This window comes from Colletes gigas, unplaced genomic scaffold, assembly GCF_013123115.1.
Source record: "Colletes gigas isolate AHSC1104 unplaced genomic scaffold, ASM1312311v1 Colletes_gigas_Sc00009, whole genome shotgun sequence".
NCBI lineage: Eukaryota > Metazoa > Arthropoda > Insecta > Hymenoptera > Colletidae > Colletes > Colletes gigas.
This window is the reverse complement of record NW_025106638.1, coordinates 2192233-2206078: the sequence shown is the minus strand read 5'-3', so window position 1 is coordinate 2206078 and position 13846 is coordinate 2192233. Positions and strand designations below refer to the sequence as shown.

The following is a 13846-nucleotide window of genomic DNA, read 5'->3' as shown; positions in this document are numbered from 1 at the left end:
GAACTAATTATACCACTGCAACAAACATTGTACATTTCTCAAACAGTAAAGGGGGAAAAAAGAAATAAAACTTACCTTAAAAACTTTGTCAACAAAGGAAAAACAATGCTTCCACCGATTAGTTGCACGAAATATGCTAAACTAGTGCTGCCTAGTGGCGCAAGAGGACATTAATCGGTGCGTTTTTGTTAATTACCGACATATCGCAACACTTATTATAGAAAAAAAAAAGTACCCGGTCCATGGTTCCCAGCATCTTCCCTGCGTGCTAAAACCTATGGCTGAAGTTTCATGGTTTCTCAACGGTTAAGGTTGACTTTAGGTTTTAGGAATCCTGCTCGCTGTTGCGTCGGACGGAAATGGTACCCTTGAAGCCCCGATGATCGTGGCGAACGCCGAAAGCTTCGCCGAGGCGGGACATTGCGCGAACGATTCGGGCAAAACCGCATCTACAGGAAACGTAACCAGTAGCGGGTGGTGGTGGCGAGGATGGCGATGATGGCGGTGGTAGAGGGACACGACTACTCGATCGTGACCATGGTAGTAGCACGGGGTAAAGGAGCGAGCGGGCGAAAAAGTGGAGAAAGGGAAATAAATGAGTGAGATAAATCGAAGGAGCGAGGAGGACCGTCGAATACAAACAGCGAAACGAGGAGAAGACAATTGTGGATGTCGTGCGTGGGCAGAGGACAGAGTCAGTGGAGGAGGACGGAAAGGGAAGGCGAGGGCGACGGTGGTGGAGGTAAAGGAGAAAAAGGGGGGCTGTGGAGGTGAGAAGTAGGAGAACCAGCCTCCGCCAGTATCCACGTGTTCAGTGTAGTAGCGCGTTATGACCCGGATGTTAGATCGTAGCTGTAGTTTTGCGAGAACCTGCCGACCCGGATATCTCGCTCGTCGTCTACAAGTGATCCGCTACTAATGTTCTCCTGGTCACCGAAATATGTTCAATCGGTAAGTAATGTCCGAACGCGGGACCGCCAAACGAAAGATACGCTTTTCCGTTGGGGAACCGCTTATCTTTTGAGCATCGACGGCCGATCGCAATTTCTACCCCCTTCGCGAGCGGCCTCAACAATGTCGCTTCGCCGAGTGGACGTCCGACGGATTCGATGTAATTCTTAACGTACCGCCCGCGTTACCGACCAGGCGTATCAGTTTGTATTTTGTATCCAACGAACACTTCTTTTATCGATAAGTAATTTTGATATATTTTAACCGCGATCAGCGGTCACGACGAGAGGTAAGATCGAGTTGCAAATATATAAACGGAGGTTCTCGAATCTGCGATACTCTGGATATGGGGGTAAGTTTCTGTTTTATCGAGACGCCGGATCTCTTGAAATTTCGAACGGTAACGGATACGATCTGTTTGGATATCGTCGATGACTTTTTGGCGTCGATCGTGGCGGTTCGAAAGTCACCGAATGCTGCACGCGTTCAACGTTCATTTTTATAGCAGTCACGATAGAGTATCGGTAACATCCGTGTGTGCTTGAAGGATAGATGCGAGCAAATCAACGAAAGGCGCCAGCAAGCTTCGAAGGGACCTGATAAATGCCGAAATCGCCAACTTACGTGATTTACTGCCATTACCGCCCTCAACCCGCCAGAGACTTTCCCAGCTACAGCTTATGGCCTTGGTTTGCGTATTTCTTCGTAAAGCCAATTACTTCCAACAAGGTAAGCGCGACGAGATTAATTTAATTAAGAGCCCGAAAGGCGCTTTTGAATTTTGGAAACCAAAGCCTTTCGATCGTATTAATTAGCCCTTTGTCGCGAGGGCCACGTTCCTTGAATTCTCAGAGTTGTGTGAATTCCCCGATAACGTATCGTTTCCAAACGAGCGTAGAAATTCGTAACAATACAACTTTAAAGGGTTGGCCGCGAAGTGTACGACAGGGAAATTTAACTCTACAGGTTTCGGATTCGATCGTTCTTTAGGTTCGCGACCATCGTTTCCGGTTCCAGAAAAATTTTTCTCCTACAATTTTGAAGTTTGCTCGACGCCAATTACTATTAAAAATTGTGTTAATATAAATTTAACGATGTTTAGTAAATTCGAATAAACGTGATCCATTTTTAACAACGCGTTTTTTTAATTTTATGAAACAGTGTCCAAATATTCGTAAGCTTTTGACAATATTTTTCTGACTTTTATTTCTTTCTTTTTATTTTTATTTTAAAAATTACGAAAAATTGCTGGAACAATAATATCAAACTAATTTAAATGTTTGAATGTATTACATACATATTTAATTATAAAATTCAGGATATTGTTGCTTAAAGAAAAAACTGCTTGTGCAATCTTTTATCAAGCATTCCTTAAATGCTTAAGAACATGTTTCATAATCAAACAACACGAGTATAGTGTTCCCTGGAATTCCATGCTAACAGCGAATCGCAATTAAAAGTAAAAGATATATTGTTGTATTGTCCCAATTTCAGCTGTATTTCTAGCTGCAATCCTAGAATCTTCTATCACGAAACATGCGTTGTTTCTATTGACTTCGTAAGAATTTTACAATAATAATTTTTACCACTCGAATGTCATGGACCAACATTTTTATTGCCCATTCTAGAAATTATAATTTAAAGAGCCTCGATGGCGTTGTGCAATACTTGGTTCGCATTTTTATGAAAAATTAAAGAAGATAACGATTTACAACAAGAAATTATCTATTTGTTTTTATGCATTTTCGAAGAATTTTTATACGTAACATCGAAGGTGTTCTACTTCCGTGTTAACAAAAATTTACACGAAAGAATAATATTCGAAGCAAGAAGGAGGTCGTTGAAAATTCCTAATTCCTCGAGATTATTAATTTGTGTGCATAGCTGATGTTGTGCCGCGTGCAGAAATAATTGAATCGCGTCGAGTGTTAAACAATGTTACGAAACAGGAGCAAAAATATTAAACGTTTTCGCGTACACTTGGTGTACAGTGAACGGTGGTACCTTTGTTTCATGACGAGACGCTCGCTGTTTTAATTTTTCCATTCACCGTCTACCAGTAGACTTGTACGTCACCGCAAAAGCCAATATCGAAATATCGGTAACGGTATTACTTATTTGCAAAAGGTGGATAGCGGTTTTCGATAATAGTAATGAGAAAGTCGTTATTACCGATTATTTCGGTAAGCATTTCTGAGAGTTACCGCCTTTAATTAATATTACAAACAGATTTATTTTTAATTGTATTATAACTGTATCGTGGATCTCTCTAAACGATGTCCCGTTTACGAACGTTGCATCCAGCAACGTTTACGACACGATGGATCTCAAAATTATAAAATATCGATTACGATCGATAATATCGTTGCTTAATAATTGCATTCCCATTAAAAACAATCGTCCAACGATAAATCCTCCGCGAAATCCGAACCACGGATAAATATTAATTTTACAACGCTGCACGAGAGGCTGGATGTCGTGGAACGTTCGTGAAATTCTCAGACATTTGTATACGTCTCTACATTCGGAATTCGAATCGCATAAGGTCTCGTGCATCGCGAAATTACACTACCTTTCTATAATATCCTTTGCATCTCCTACGCTCGCGTCTTTATCATCGATCTTCATCGACGCGTTAAAATCGTCGAAAATCTTCTAATAGAACCTCCAACGTTGTAACGATGATTTGCAAATCGCTCGAAATTAACCGTATCGTTTTACGGTTACCAAGAAAATTGGGGCCAGACTTTCCCGAACATCGTATCGAACGTCACGGCGATAAGAATTCACCGCGACAAGAATATTAAATGGTCGTTCGAGCATCAAAATCTTGGGGCATCTCCGTTGTGCAAGCGTAGAGAGTAATGTATAGGCAAAAGGTAGGGAGGTAGGTAAGGCAAGAAGGTAAGATCGGCGTACATTCAAACTCAGCGGAGTCTAAGCGCGAGTTCCGGGTGATCCGCTGACCTGCCGGCCTTTGCAACAACACTCTCACGCTCCTGTAACCCATACTCCCTCTGTATCGTCTCTCCGCTCTCGGTCGTTCTTTCTTTCTCTCCTACATACTCATTGTTTCACAGTATTCGATACTATAGTCTCGTGTAGCGCCGTTTGTAAACGTTGCCATGCTGCATTAGCATACGCTTCTTTCCCTCTTCCCTTTCTTCACCTTTTTTTTTTCCTCTCTCCCCCTTTCCTCGGGCCTTTCCCCGGGGACAGAAGAAGAAAACCCGCGCCCGAAACGAATTTTCTATTGTTTCCCCGAGCTGACCCTGCTCGATTATGATTCTTCACCGACGATTTTAATCGACAGCATTGGAACGCCTCAAAACAACTTTCGGCTGCGCTCGATGGTTCCGCGATCGCCATAGTCAAACACCACAAAAAATTATTAATTTACCTTTTCAAATATATTACAATTTATATCTTCGTTGATCCATTCTTCTTTGCTACAAATCGTAATTCGTAAATAAATTTGGTTCTGTATTTGACCTCTTCTTATTACTCCTTTGCTCATATACGACACGTTTCATAAGAATGTTTTTTTTTTTTTTAGTATTACACAGATAAAGAGAATCTTATCAATAGCACTTCTGGGCTCAAATGTTTATGGCCAATAAAAGAAGGCAATAACGATAGGTTCGAACCTACAACGTTATCGACATCATTTTCCACGGACTATTTTCAAGTATAATAGTTTTATGTAGCAGTTTATCGATCATTTCTACCTTCCGGTACAGTCGTTTTTTAGTCTCTCTATCTTAATTACTGCACGAGTGTATCTTTAGTTTGTTTCGATCGATCATCGTTATCGTTACGGTCTTCGTTAGATTGGCAGCTCCGTGAAGTTTAAATTAATTTAACGTAATCGTGCTTTTTGTTTCAGCCTTGAAAAACTGTCCGTCCGACTCTTCGAATATCCCGACTCCTAACATAGGATTTTCAAAAGTAATATTGTTTATCGTCATATTGCATTGTATTTCTGACCGTTGATTACTACGGTACAAATGTTGGCCATACAATGCATGCAATTTTTCAGGCCATGTCCGGATTTATAATGATGATGACCCAGCAAGGAAAACTGTTGTATATATCAGAAAATGCAGCAGAATACCTCGGACATTCTATGGTAAAGTAATTGCAAAGAAAGAAAAAAAAACCATGTTGAAAGTCTACTGTAAAAATGATGAAACAATTTTGAATTATCCTAAATTTCTTTCTGCAAAATCCGTCTAAATGAAATTAATCATTTTAGTATTTTAATAATAACGTAAACGTTCCTTTATCATTTAGGACAGAAAACATGGAATTTTCACTTACAATCGGGTTCCGTTCAAGACAATTTGCTCCGATTTAATACCCTATATTACATAATGTATTTTAGGAGGATTTACTTATACACGGAGACAGTGTTTACGATGTCATAGACAAACAAGACCACATGGTAGTACAAAATCAATTATCTAGAAATAGTCCAATTCCGAGCGACAGAAGACTGTTCCTTTGTCGAATTAATGTATCCCGAAATTCACGAAGGCAGCTGCGTTTTGGCGACCAGAAGGTAGTTTCCAGATACAATTTTTTCGCGTATCGTCCTTTCCCTCTTCTTATATTTTGTTACTTTAAACTGTTGTTTTACTCGGTACTGCTCTTTTAACATGTACCCTCTTGTAAACTGTTTATTTCGTGGTTTACTTCTGCGTGTATAGTTTTATTGTTATTTGTTTTGTAGGTGGTTCTTGTTGAAGGTCATTTTTTACCTTTTGTTCCTGTTTGCAATCGAAATGAGTTTGTTTTCCTTGCCTCGTGTACACCTGTCGTATTACCGGAAACTAGAGAAAGTATTGTGCAGGGCGCAACAAATATTTTCACCACAATCCACTCTATGGATATGAAATATCTCCATATCGATAAAACGTAATGTCTCTGTACAAAAAATTGATAATCGTACGAAGAACTTTATTAATCGGAGTATTATCTTTTCATTTCCAGGGCGGAAAGCCATTTGGAGTACAGTCGTAACGAATTGGTAAATGTGTCATGGTATAATTTATTGCATTGGGATTCCATACGAACTGCATATTGTAAGCATCAAACTGGTACGTTTTCTTACATTTTTAACACAATCTGGGGTCCATCGTCTCCCGTACTCGCCGCCAGAGGGACCGTTCCTCTCGCAAGCGCTCGATCGACCTTCCATTAGTAGAAATACGCTCCTTAACCGACTCCTAATATCCCGGTTTCCCGCATCTTTTCTTCTCCATCTCTTCCACAGGACCCCACAACAATATATAACAAATATAATTAACCGTAAAATTTGTATGTTTCATCGTTTAAAAACTAAATGGAAATCCTTATAATTTTTAAGCAGTTAAGAGCTTTGATATCATCTACGATTGTTTCAGTTATTCAATCCGATCAGGAACGGTCCGCGACCGCGTTATTAAGATTACAAAGTCGTTCTGGGCGATGGTTCTGGGTACACTGTGTTTTACAAGTGAAAGATACTTCAGAGGAATGCCAGCATCCTATTATCGTGTGTACAAATCAAGTTCTAAGGTACATTTTCTATATTGTAATTTTCGTTCACCGATCATTGCAAGAAAACTTTGCAATGAAATTATCGAATTGCAGTGATAAGGAAGCAGAAGTGATGCGTACGAGTTCCTGGCTATATCAATATTCGTCTCAAACTAAATTCACTTACACAATTTGCTCCGGGAACCAGAATCGCAGCGTGTCGTACGTGGCCGGAAACCAAAATACTCAGCAACAGGACTACACGCGTTCGTTATCACATACCCACAATAACGATGCCCAGCATTCTCCTAACATTCGAAATTCCGAACAAGATCTGCACGGTTCTGGAAAAACGCAACTAAAAGATTATACAACGAGAAATACGCGAGAAGACGCGGAACCAGTGGATATGTCCATAAGCAGCAGCGAGCATGAGAACAGAAATGTGCACGTGAATGTTCAACACGGGCATTACGCTCTTGGTCAATTTACCGACAGGTACAAAGCACACCATAAGAATTCATTGAATTTGAGTGGTTATCGTGCAAAATTCATTCAATGCCACGGCCAATACAACATGGACGCCTTGTCGCCCAAGTACTACATCACAGATTTAGATAAGGAGTATTGTTGCAACGAGAGGAGCACCTCCCATAAACGGATTCAAGCCAAGGCATTACCGATAGTAACGGTCACAGGATCAACAGCTGATCCTTCTGATCTGCCCATGGAACATTGGAACTCGAGTCCAGTGTGGTCGGACACTTTGCAAAGGGTACCGGATGTCGTGCATCAAGAACTTAGCCCCTACGTCGCGACGCCGACCACTCCGGTCGATACTCCCGATTCCGAGCTACACACAGAAACGCCGATTTTTAATTTCGACTGGGCGACCGAGCAACACGTGCCCAACTTAAAAATCACATTTCGTAGCTCGAATCAGGGGCTTAGGAAAGTTCAGGACGTTCAGCCGATCACATTGCAGTTACCGCGCAAAAAGGGCCAGTCTATGAACGACTCTAAAGACTTTCAAAAATGAGACTGCGCACTCGTCGAGTCGGTGCTTTACAAGTAGATAGACAAATATTTTGTTTTAAGTAGGTATAACAAGTTTGGAGGTTCGCGTCTCTGAACAATATTGAAGTTACTAGAGACTGAGTACAGCCGAAGGCTGATTAAAAGATATCGTTATTGGTAAAAGTGTAATTATTTAAAGTCTACATCTTAAATTGGTGGCAATTGATCCATTAAACCAGTTCCTAACGCAACAATATTAAAAGACTTAAGAGTATGACTGGTATCGTGCAATATTATAGTTATTCTTTTATGAGACTAATTTGAGGTAATGTTAAAATTAAAAGTTGGTGCAATCTAATTGTTTTTATTGTAAGGATCAGTTGTTCGAATTGTTTTTTTGTTAAAACAAACGACTATCAGTATTAAATAAAATTTGTTTCCCGGTAATAAAGATTTATGGGTGAGATGCCATAAGGTATTAGCGTAATAATTAACACTAGGTAGAAGTGAAATGGTTACAATATTCGTAGTAAATATAAATCGAAAAAGAACAAGAGTACCTAACTTTTAGTATTAAAAGAAATACTTTTATTTGTTAATAAAAATCGCGTTTTAAGCTAAATTTTAGAAAACAAATCGAGTCATAGATTTTTAGAAATCACTTTCACTTTAATGTAACATTCATTGATGATGGACATGTCAACATAGCAACAGTTAGTTTTCCGACAATGTGTTTAATAAATAGTAATCGTGTTTGTTTGTATAAGTTAGCAAAAATAGAGTGACATTTGTTAAAAAAAAAAATGTTCACTAATAAAAACAAATATTTTTGACGTTATTTGGAATTATTAAACTGCGGCCAACAATCTTTTCCTAATTTTTTAAACTAAATTTTGTATGTAAAAGTATGTAAATTTTGTATGCAGTTTTGAATAGAAATTGCTTTCTTTTTATTCATGTTGAACCTTTCAATATGATTGCCTGTTTTTAAAATGTATTAAAGCATTGTTATCTTTTAGCAATTTGACAATTACCGATTCGATTTTACTGTATAATTAATGAAACTTATTATTTATAATAAAAACAAAACAAAATGTAAAAACTGCAATTTCATTCATTGGAAAAGGGAAATATTACGAAGGAAAAATTTTTTTTGGTAATAACAATTACCTAGTTTTCTAATCTTTTCCTTTACATAATTTGTGTCGTGAAAATGTTTTAGACTGCCACCAAGTGTATTCCGAATTGTTACAGACACGATCAAATTTATTCAAATATTTTAGTTTCTTATAGAAAATCTGACACTTACAATCTTTTAGTAGAAACTTGCCATCGAATTTTTTAACCATTTGTTGTACCTTTTCGTGTGTCGACAAACCATCCATCGGGCATACGATACACGTCTGACCAAAAACGCAACGAACAGCGATATCCCCTCAGCCACAGCCAATAACAGATATCGCTGTTTCTGTTCAATCTATACTGTCGTTCTTTGTTTCTTGTTTAGATTTAGTGACTACTCGGTAAACAGACTGTAGAAGGTCTTCCATGGGGTTTTCTACGAGGCCCTTTATAAACAACATTGTAAACAATACATCACTTTTGTTACCAGAATCTCATTGGTTGGTCCGCTGCATCGACGCATTCTTCTAACCAGGGGTGTATTGTAAGTTCACCACTGGGTTGCAATACGAAAAGGGCGACAAATGGTTATAGTTCGTTATAATTTTTTTCCAGAAGATAAGACTTAAAAAGGAACTAAAATATTACTGTATTTGATAAATATTAAATACTGATTTGTATAATAATACGTGTAATTTGGAGAATAGTTCTCTGCTAGTGCTAATACGACACTACTGCAGTCGCCTGGTTTATTACTTCGCTTCATGTTGGATGAAAAATATTGTCCATTATTGACTGTATTTTGGTACGATTGATAACTAAATTCGTAACGAACCAACCATTTCTGCGGTTTGCAGTGTTGTTATTTGATATTTACATAAAAGGAATGGTGGTGTTTAATATGTAAATAATGACGGTAACCGTAGTTTAGTAAGTATTTATAAAGTGTCGTTTAGATTTGTATGTTTTCGAAAAGTAAAATAACAATCAACAAAAATATGTTGCGATTGAATTCAAGAAATACATTTTAGAACTATTATAAAAATAACCTATATTATCGAGTAGCCGAAACTCGAGTATGTTTATATGAATTCAGATAATTTGTTTAAACCTGTGTGGTGGTTGATGAGTTATTTCGTTTAAATACAAATACTTCAATAAATGACAGGCAGTAATATAATGTAGTATAAACAAAATTATATAACCTCTTTACAATTATTTAAAATATTGTTTTTTATTTCAGGTTAAGCTAAATGAATTTTATAACTTAATAAGATTTTGAAAAATAGAAGCAATGAGTGGTGGTGTAGTACCCAGCAAATCAACTGTTTATATTTCAAACTTACCTTTCTCGTTAACAAACAATGATATACATCAACTATTACAAAGTTATGGAAAAATTGTAAAGTAAGTTATAAAATTTATACTCTTCAATCATTTATGGACTTATATGCATCATTTACATTGATTAAATATATGGTAAAAACTACAATATTAAGTTTCTTTTTTGTATATTACACATATCCCTGTACCCTATCCTTTTTTAAAATTACATAAATATTCAAAATTAAATAAAATTTTTACTGCTATTTTATACATATTTCCATAATCATGAAAAAATTACATAAACTTTGATAAACCAATTTTAGAAAGATTATTAATGTTTTCAATAAATACAACAGATTTAAGAATTCTTTACGTACAAAATACATTAAAGAAGTAAAAGCTGAAGAGTAAATAAATTAAGTACCCACATATTTAAAATTATAAAGCAAAGCATATGAATTTTTTAAATCACATTCTGAACCATTTGATAGTAACATGTTTTGAAACATGATACCTTTGTTTATTTGTCTGTAGAGTAACAGTAATGAAAGACAAAATTACACGACGGAGTCGTGGTGTTGCATTTGTATTATTTCTTACTCCAGAAGATGCATTTTCCTGTGCTAAGGGTTTGAATAATACAGAGGTAAATTATCATATATTATCTGTAATAATATGGCTTATGTTTTGTTTTTCAATATATCATTTTTTAATAGATAGGTGGTCGTACGATAAAAAGTTCCATAGCGGTAGATAATGGACGCAGTACTGAATTTATTCGTAGAAGAGACTATCCAGATAAATCTCAATGTTACGAATGTGGAGAAGAAGGCCATTTATCATATAACTGCAGGAATAATACATTAGGTCCAAGAAACCCACCATTAAAAAAAATTAGAATCAGAAAGAAGCACAAGAGTACTAATAGTCCAAGAACAAATGATTTTAGTAAAAATAGTGATGATGAATTAGTAGAAGATAATTGGGAAGAAGAAGTAGAAACATTAAGTGCTGCAATTGCATTCGAGGTGATGCACTTTTAAATGACATGAATTACAACTAGGAATATAAAGAAATTTGATATGATTCTAATAGCTACAAAGATAGTAATAATTAAATGATAGTTCTTACATTTTAAATATGTAAAATTTTATATTTTAGCAAAGACAAAAGGAATTAGAAAACAGCCAAAGAGTAGGAAAAGGATATGATGAAGAGGATAGATCAACTCAGAAATCAGGAAAACGATATAAAAAGAATCAGTATTTCAGTGATGAGGAAGATTTTAGCGAATGAAATGTCAATTATGAGGACTGATAAAGATATCGAAGTAATATAAATAAATGCTGAATATTGCTGGGAAATTGTAATATAATGCAATTTAAAGGATATTTGCTGTTAATTTTGTAAAATATTACGATGTACTATGTGTCCACAAGGAGAAGGCAGTCGAGTGTTTACATTCCTACTCCAGTTACAATTTGCTAGCACTTCTACCAATGATAAAGTGGGGATGTAAACACTCGACTGTCTTCTTTTTGCGAATGCATAATATTTTCAAATGTATGGCGTGCCGTTTTTTGTTCATGTATAAATTGTAATAAATTTTAAATGTAAAAACATTATTCACATTAAATAAATATAAAGAAATGATATTTACTAGATTTAAGTATAACTATGTAAATATTATGTTTGTAAAACACAAATCAGTAAAATTATGTGTTATATTTCCATGTTTTTAGAATACGATCGAACATGTTTAAGAACTTAACCTTCTAAAAACGATTTGAAAGATATTAAATGAATTCTAAAGTAACCGTTCCCTGTTGCAAATTCATTTTTGTAAAAAACTCGAGTATTGGTAAAAAGTTGATGTTATTCAAATAAGTATTAGTTCTACGTATTACGTATTGATAAAATAAATTACAAATAGAAAAAAGTTCTGAAACATAACCTTAAAGCATAAAAAAATGTAATTTGATTATAAATATTTGTAAATAATGTCAGGTTTAGGTTTAATTAGTACTTACAGTTCCGATTCTGAAGATGACGAAGTTATTCAGGATAACGGTAATAAATCCAGCGAAGTTTCTGAGCGGTATTTATCTTGTTTATTACTAAAAATTATGTTTCATCAATTTTCATACATACTTAATACATCGCATTTTTATCGATTGTCAGGAATGATGAATTATATTTTTAAGATATATATGTATGAGGTTAATTAAATAAATTGATCTTTTAATTCTACCAAGAAATTCTAGTAAGCTTATTCGCGATATACATATACATACATATTTATTTATTTATTTATATTGTAGTTTACCTTTGCCTGCAAGCATTACAACATGGAGAGGTGTTCCACATCACGATGATATCAATGATGATCCATTAGAACACGAAGGAAGAGTAAGAAGTTTCAAACATGAACGTGGTAACTGGGCTACATTGGTTTACATTGATTGTTAGTATAAAAGAAACAGAAGCATGCAATATTGTTTTAATGATATATGTAAATATATTATTTTAATAATTTTAAACTACAGATAAACCCAGCGAGACTATGCTTTCATGGATGTTATCAGTATTAAAAGAAGTACCAATTGAATGTAATATATTTCCTGAGCAATTCCACATTAGTGTAACAAGGACTTTAATTTTAAAATACCATTGGATCGAATCCTTTGTAGAAGAAATTAAAAAATTATGCAATAAAACCGACCAATTTAATTTAGAACTTTTGAATATACGAGCATATCTTAACGAAGACAAAACACGTACATTTCTTGGGATAGAATGTGTAGATTACAAAAATATCCTTGCACATTTCATAAAGGACCTTAATCAGTTTCTTGCAGAGTATGAATTACCAGGCTTTTATGAAGTAAGATATTTTAATTTCCGAAGTATTATGGTATATTCTATGGTTTACCGTTTAAAAATTGCAAATTGTTCTTTCATTTGCAGGACTCATCCTACCATATTAGTTTTGCGTGGTGTCTTGGTGATGAAATAGCAAGGTTAAATGATCTTATACCTTCCTTGACCATCAAGTTAAATCAATTTTTAGCTGATCACACAGAAGACAGAAGTATAAATGTTAATAAAATACACCTCAAAATTTCAAACAAGTTATATGTATTCAAATTAAGGCAATAAAGAACATATCTTGTTATATATTAAATGTTACTTTTTTTTTGCATTTGGATTTGTTATGGGATTGGGTTATACCTATGCAATTGATGTGTGTATCATAAGTAATTTCAGTGGCAACATTGGGATTCAAAGTTAATTAATTCCTTCATTAAAATCGATTGCAATGGGAATATAATAGTAAATTAATGCGTTTATATAATAACAATATATTTCATTACTATTATGCAAAGGCGAGTATTGCATATAAATGTGTGAAATATTTAGAGTAACCACGATCAACGTGGCATATGAAAATCATGTTAACACTCGCCAGACTTCTAATTCCTATAAAAACATAGTATCTCAGTAACCAAATTATTTACAATTGTTTTGTTGTTTTATACAAACGTTTTACCTATTATGCGTCTTTACAGAAAAAAGCGTAACTTATTATATACAAGACAGTATGCGGTTGTCTATCCCGAGAGTATCAATCAGATCATAAAATATATTAAGTACACAACAAGGAATGTTTAAAAAGTCTTCGAATTATTATATCTTTAAAATACCGCACATAGAAAATTCCTTGTCTACGCACATTACTTCACTGAGTGTAATATTATCGTATTGCACCTGATTTTCATAAAAATTATTAATATTTATTAACATTAAGTATAACACGCTTAATATCTCGATCAGATATGTATTCAACACTTTCTTAATCGTAAGAGTTCAATATCGTCTCCTTAGAATCGTACATTAAAATTAGTTTGCA

General features: G+C 35.2%; 3 protein-coding genes across 5 annotated transcripts; all 3 read left to right on the top strand.

Moving 5' to 3' along the window:
• Positions 1 to 691: 691 nt before the first annotated feature.
• Positions 692 to 8262, top strand: LOC122397177 (neuronal PAS domain-containing protein 4). 3 transcript variants are annotated; one of them, XM_043396142.1, is made up of 9 exons: positions 692 to 951; positions 1504 to 1680; positions 4838 to 4899; positions 4991 to 5080; positions 5336 to 5512; positions 5684 to 5868; positions 5944 to 6050; positions 6357 to 6510; positions 6586 to 8262. In XM_043396142.1, the coding sequence occupies exons 2-9, from the start codon at positions 1632 to 1634 to the stop codon at positions 7508 to 7510; spliced, it is 1749 nt and encodes a 582-aa protein (XP_043252077.1). In that variant the 5' UTR covers positions 692 to 951; positions 1504 to 1631; the 3' UTR covers positions 7511 to 8262. The 3 variants fall into 3 exon arrangements, with proteins under 3 accessions (XP_043252077.1, XP_043252076.1, XP_043252078.1); XM_043396141.1 differs by having other exon boundaries at positions 1499 to 1680; XM_043396143.1 differs by lacking the exon at positions 692 to 951 and adding an exon at positions 974 to 1240 and having other exon boundaries at positions 1499 to 1680.
• A 1205-nt stretch (positions 8263 to 9467) lies between these two features.
• Positions 9468 to 11330, top strand: LOC122397312 (zinc finger CCHC-type and RNA-binding motif-containing protein 1-like). Its single transcript, XM_043396425.1, has 5 exons — positions 9468 to 9540; positions 9854 to 10017; positions 10471 to 10582; positions 10653 to 10964; positions 11098 to 11330. The coding sequence occupies exons 2-5, from the start codon at positions 9905 to 9907 to the stop codon at positions 11230 to 11232; spliced, it is 672 nt and encodes a 223-aa protein (XP_043252360.1). The 5' UTR covers positions 9468 to 9540; positions 9854 to 9904; the 3' UTR covers positions 11233 to 11330.
• A 373-nt stretch (positions 11331 to 11703) lies between these two features.
• LOC122397137 (U6 snRNA phosphodiesterase) lies at positions 11704 to 13157 on the top strand. The gene is made up of 4 exons (XM_043396051.1): positions 11704 to 12034; positions 12258 to 12400; positions 12483 to 12820; positions 12904 to 13157. Exons 1-4 carry the CDS (start codon positions 11937 to 11939, stop codon positions 13093 to 13095), a joined length of 771 nt encoding a protein of 256 aa, XP_043251986.1. The 5' UTR covers positions 11704 to 11936; the 3' UTR covers positions 13096 to 13157.
• Positions 13158 to 13846: the final 689 nt, after the last annotated feature.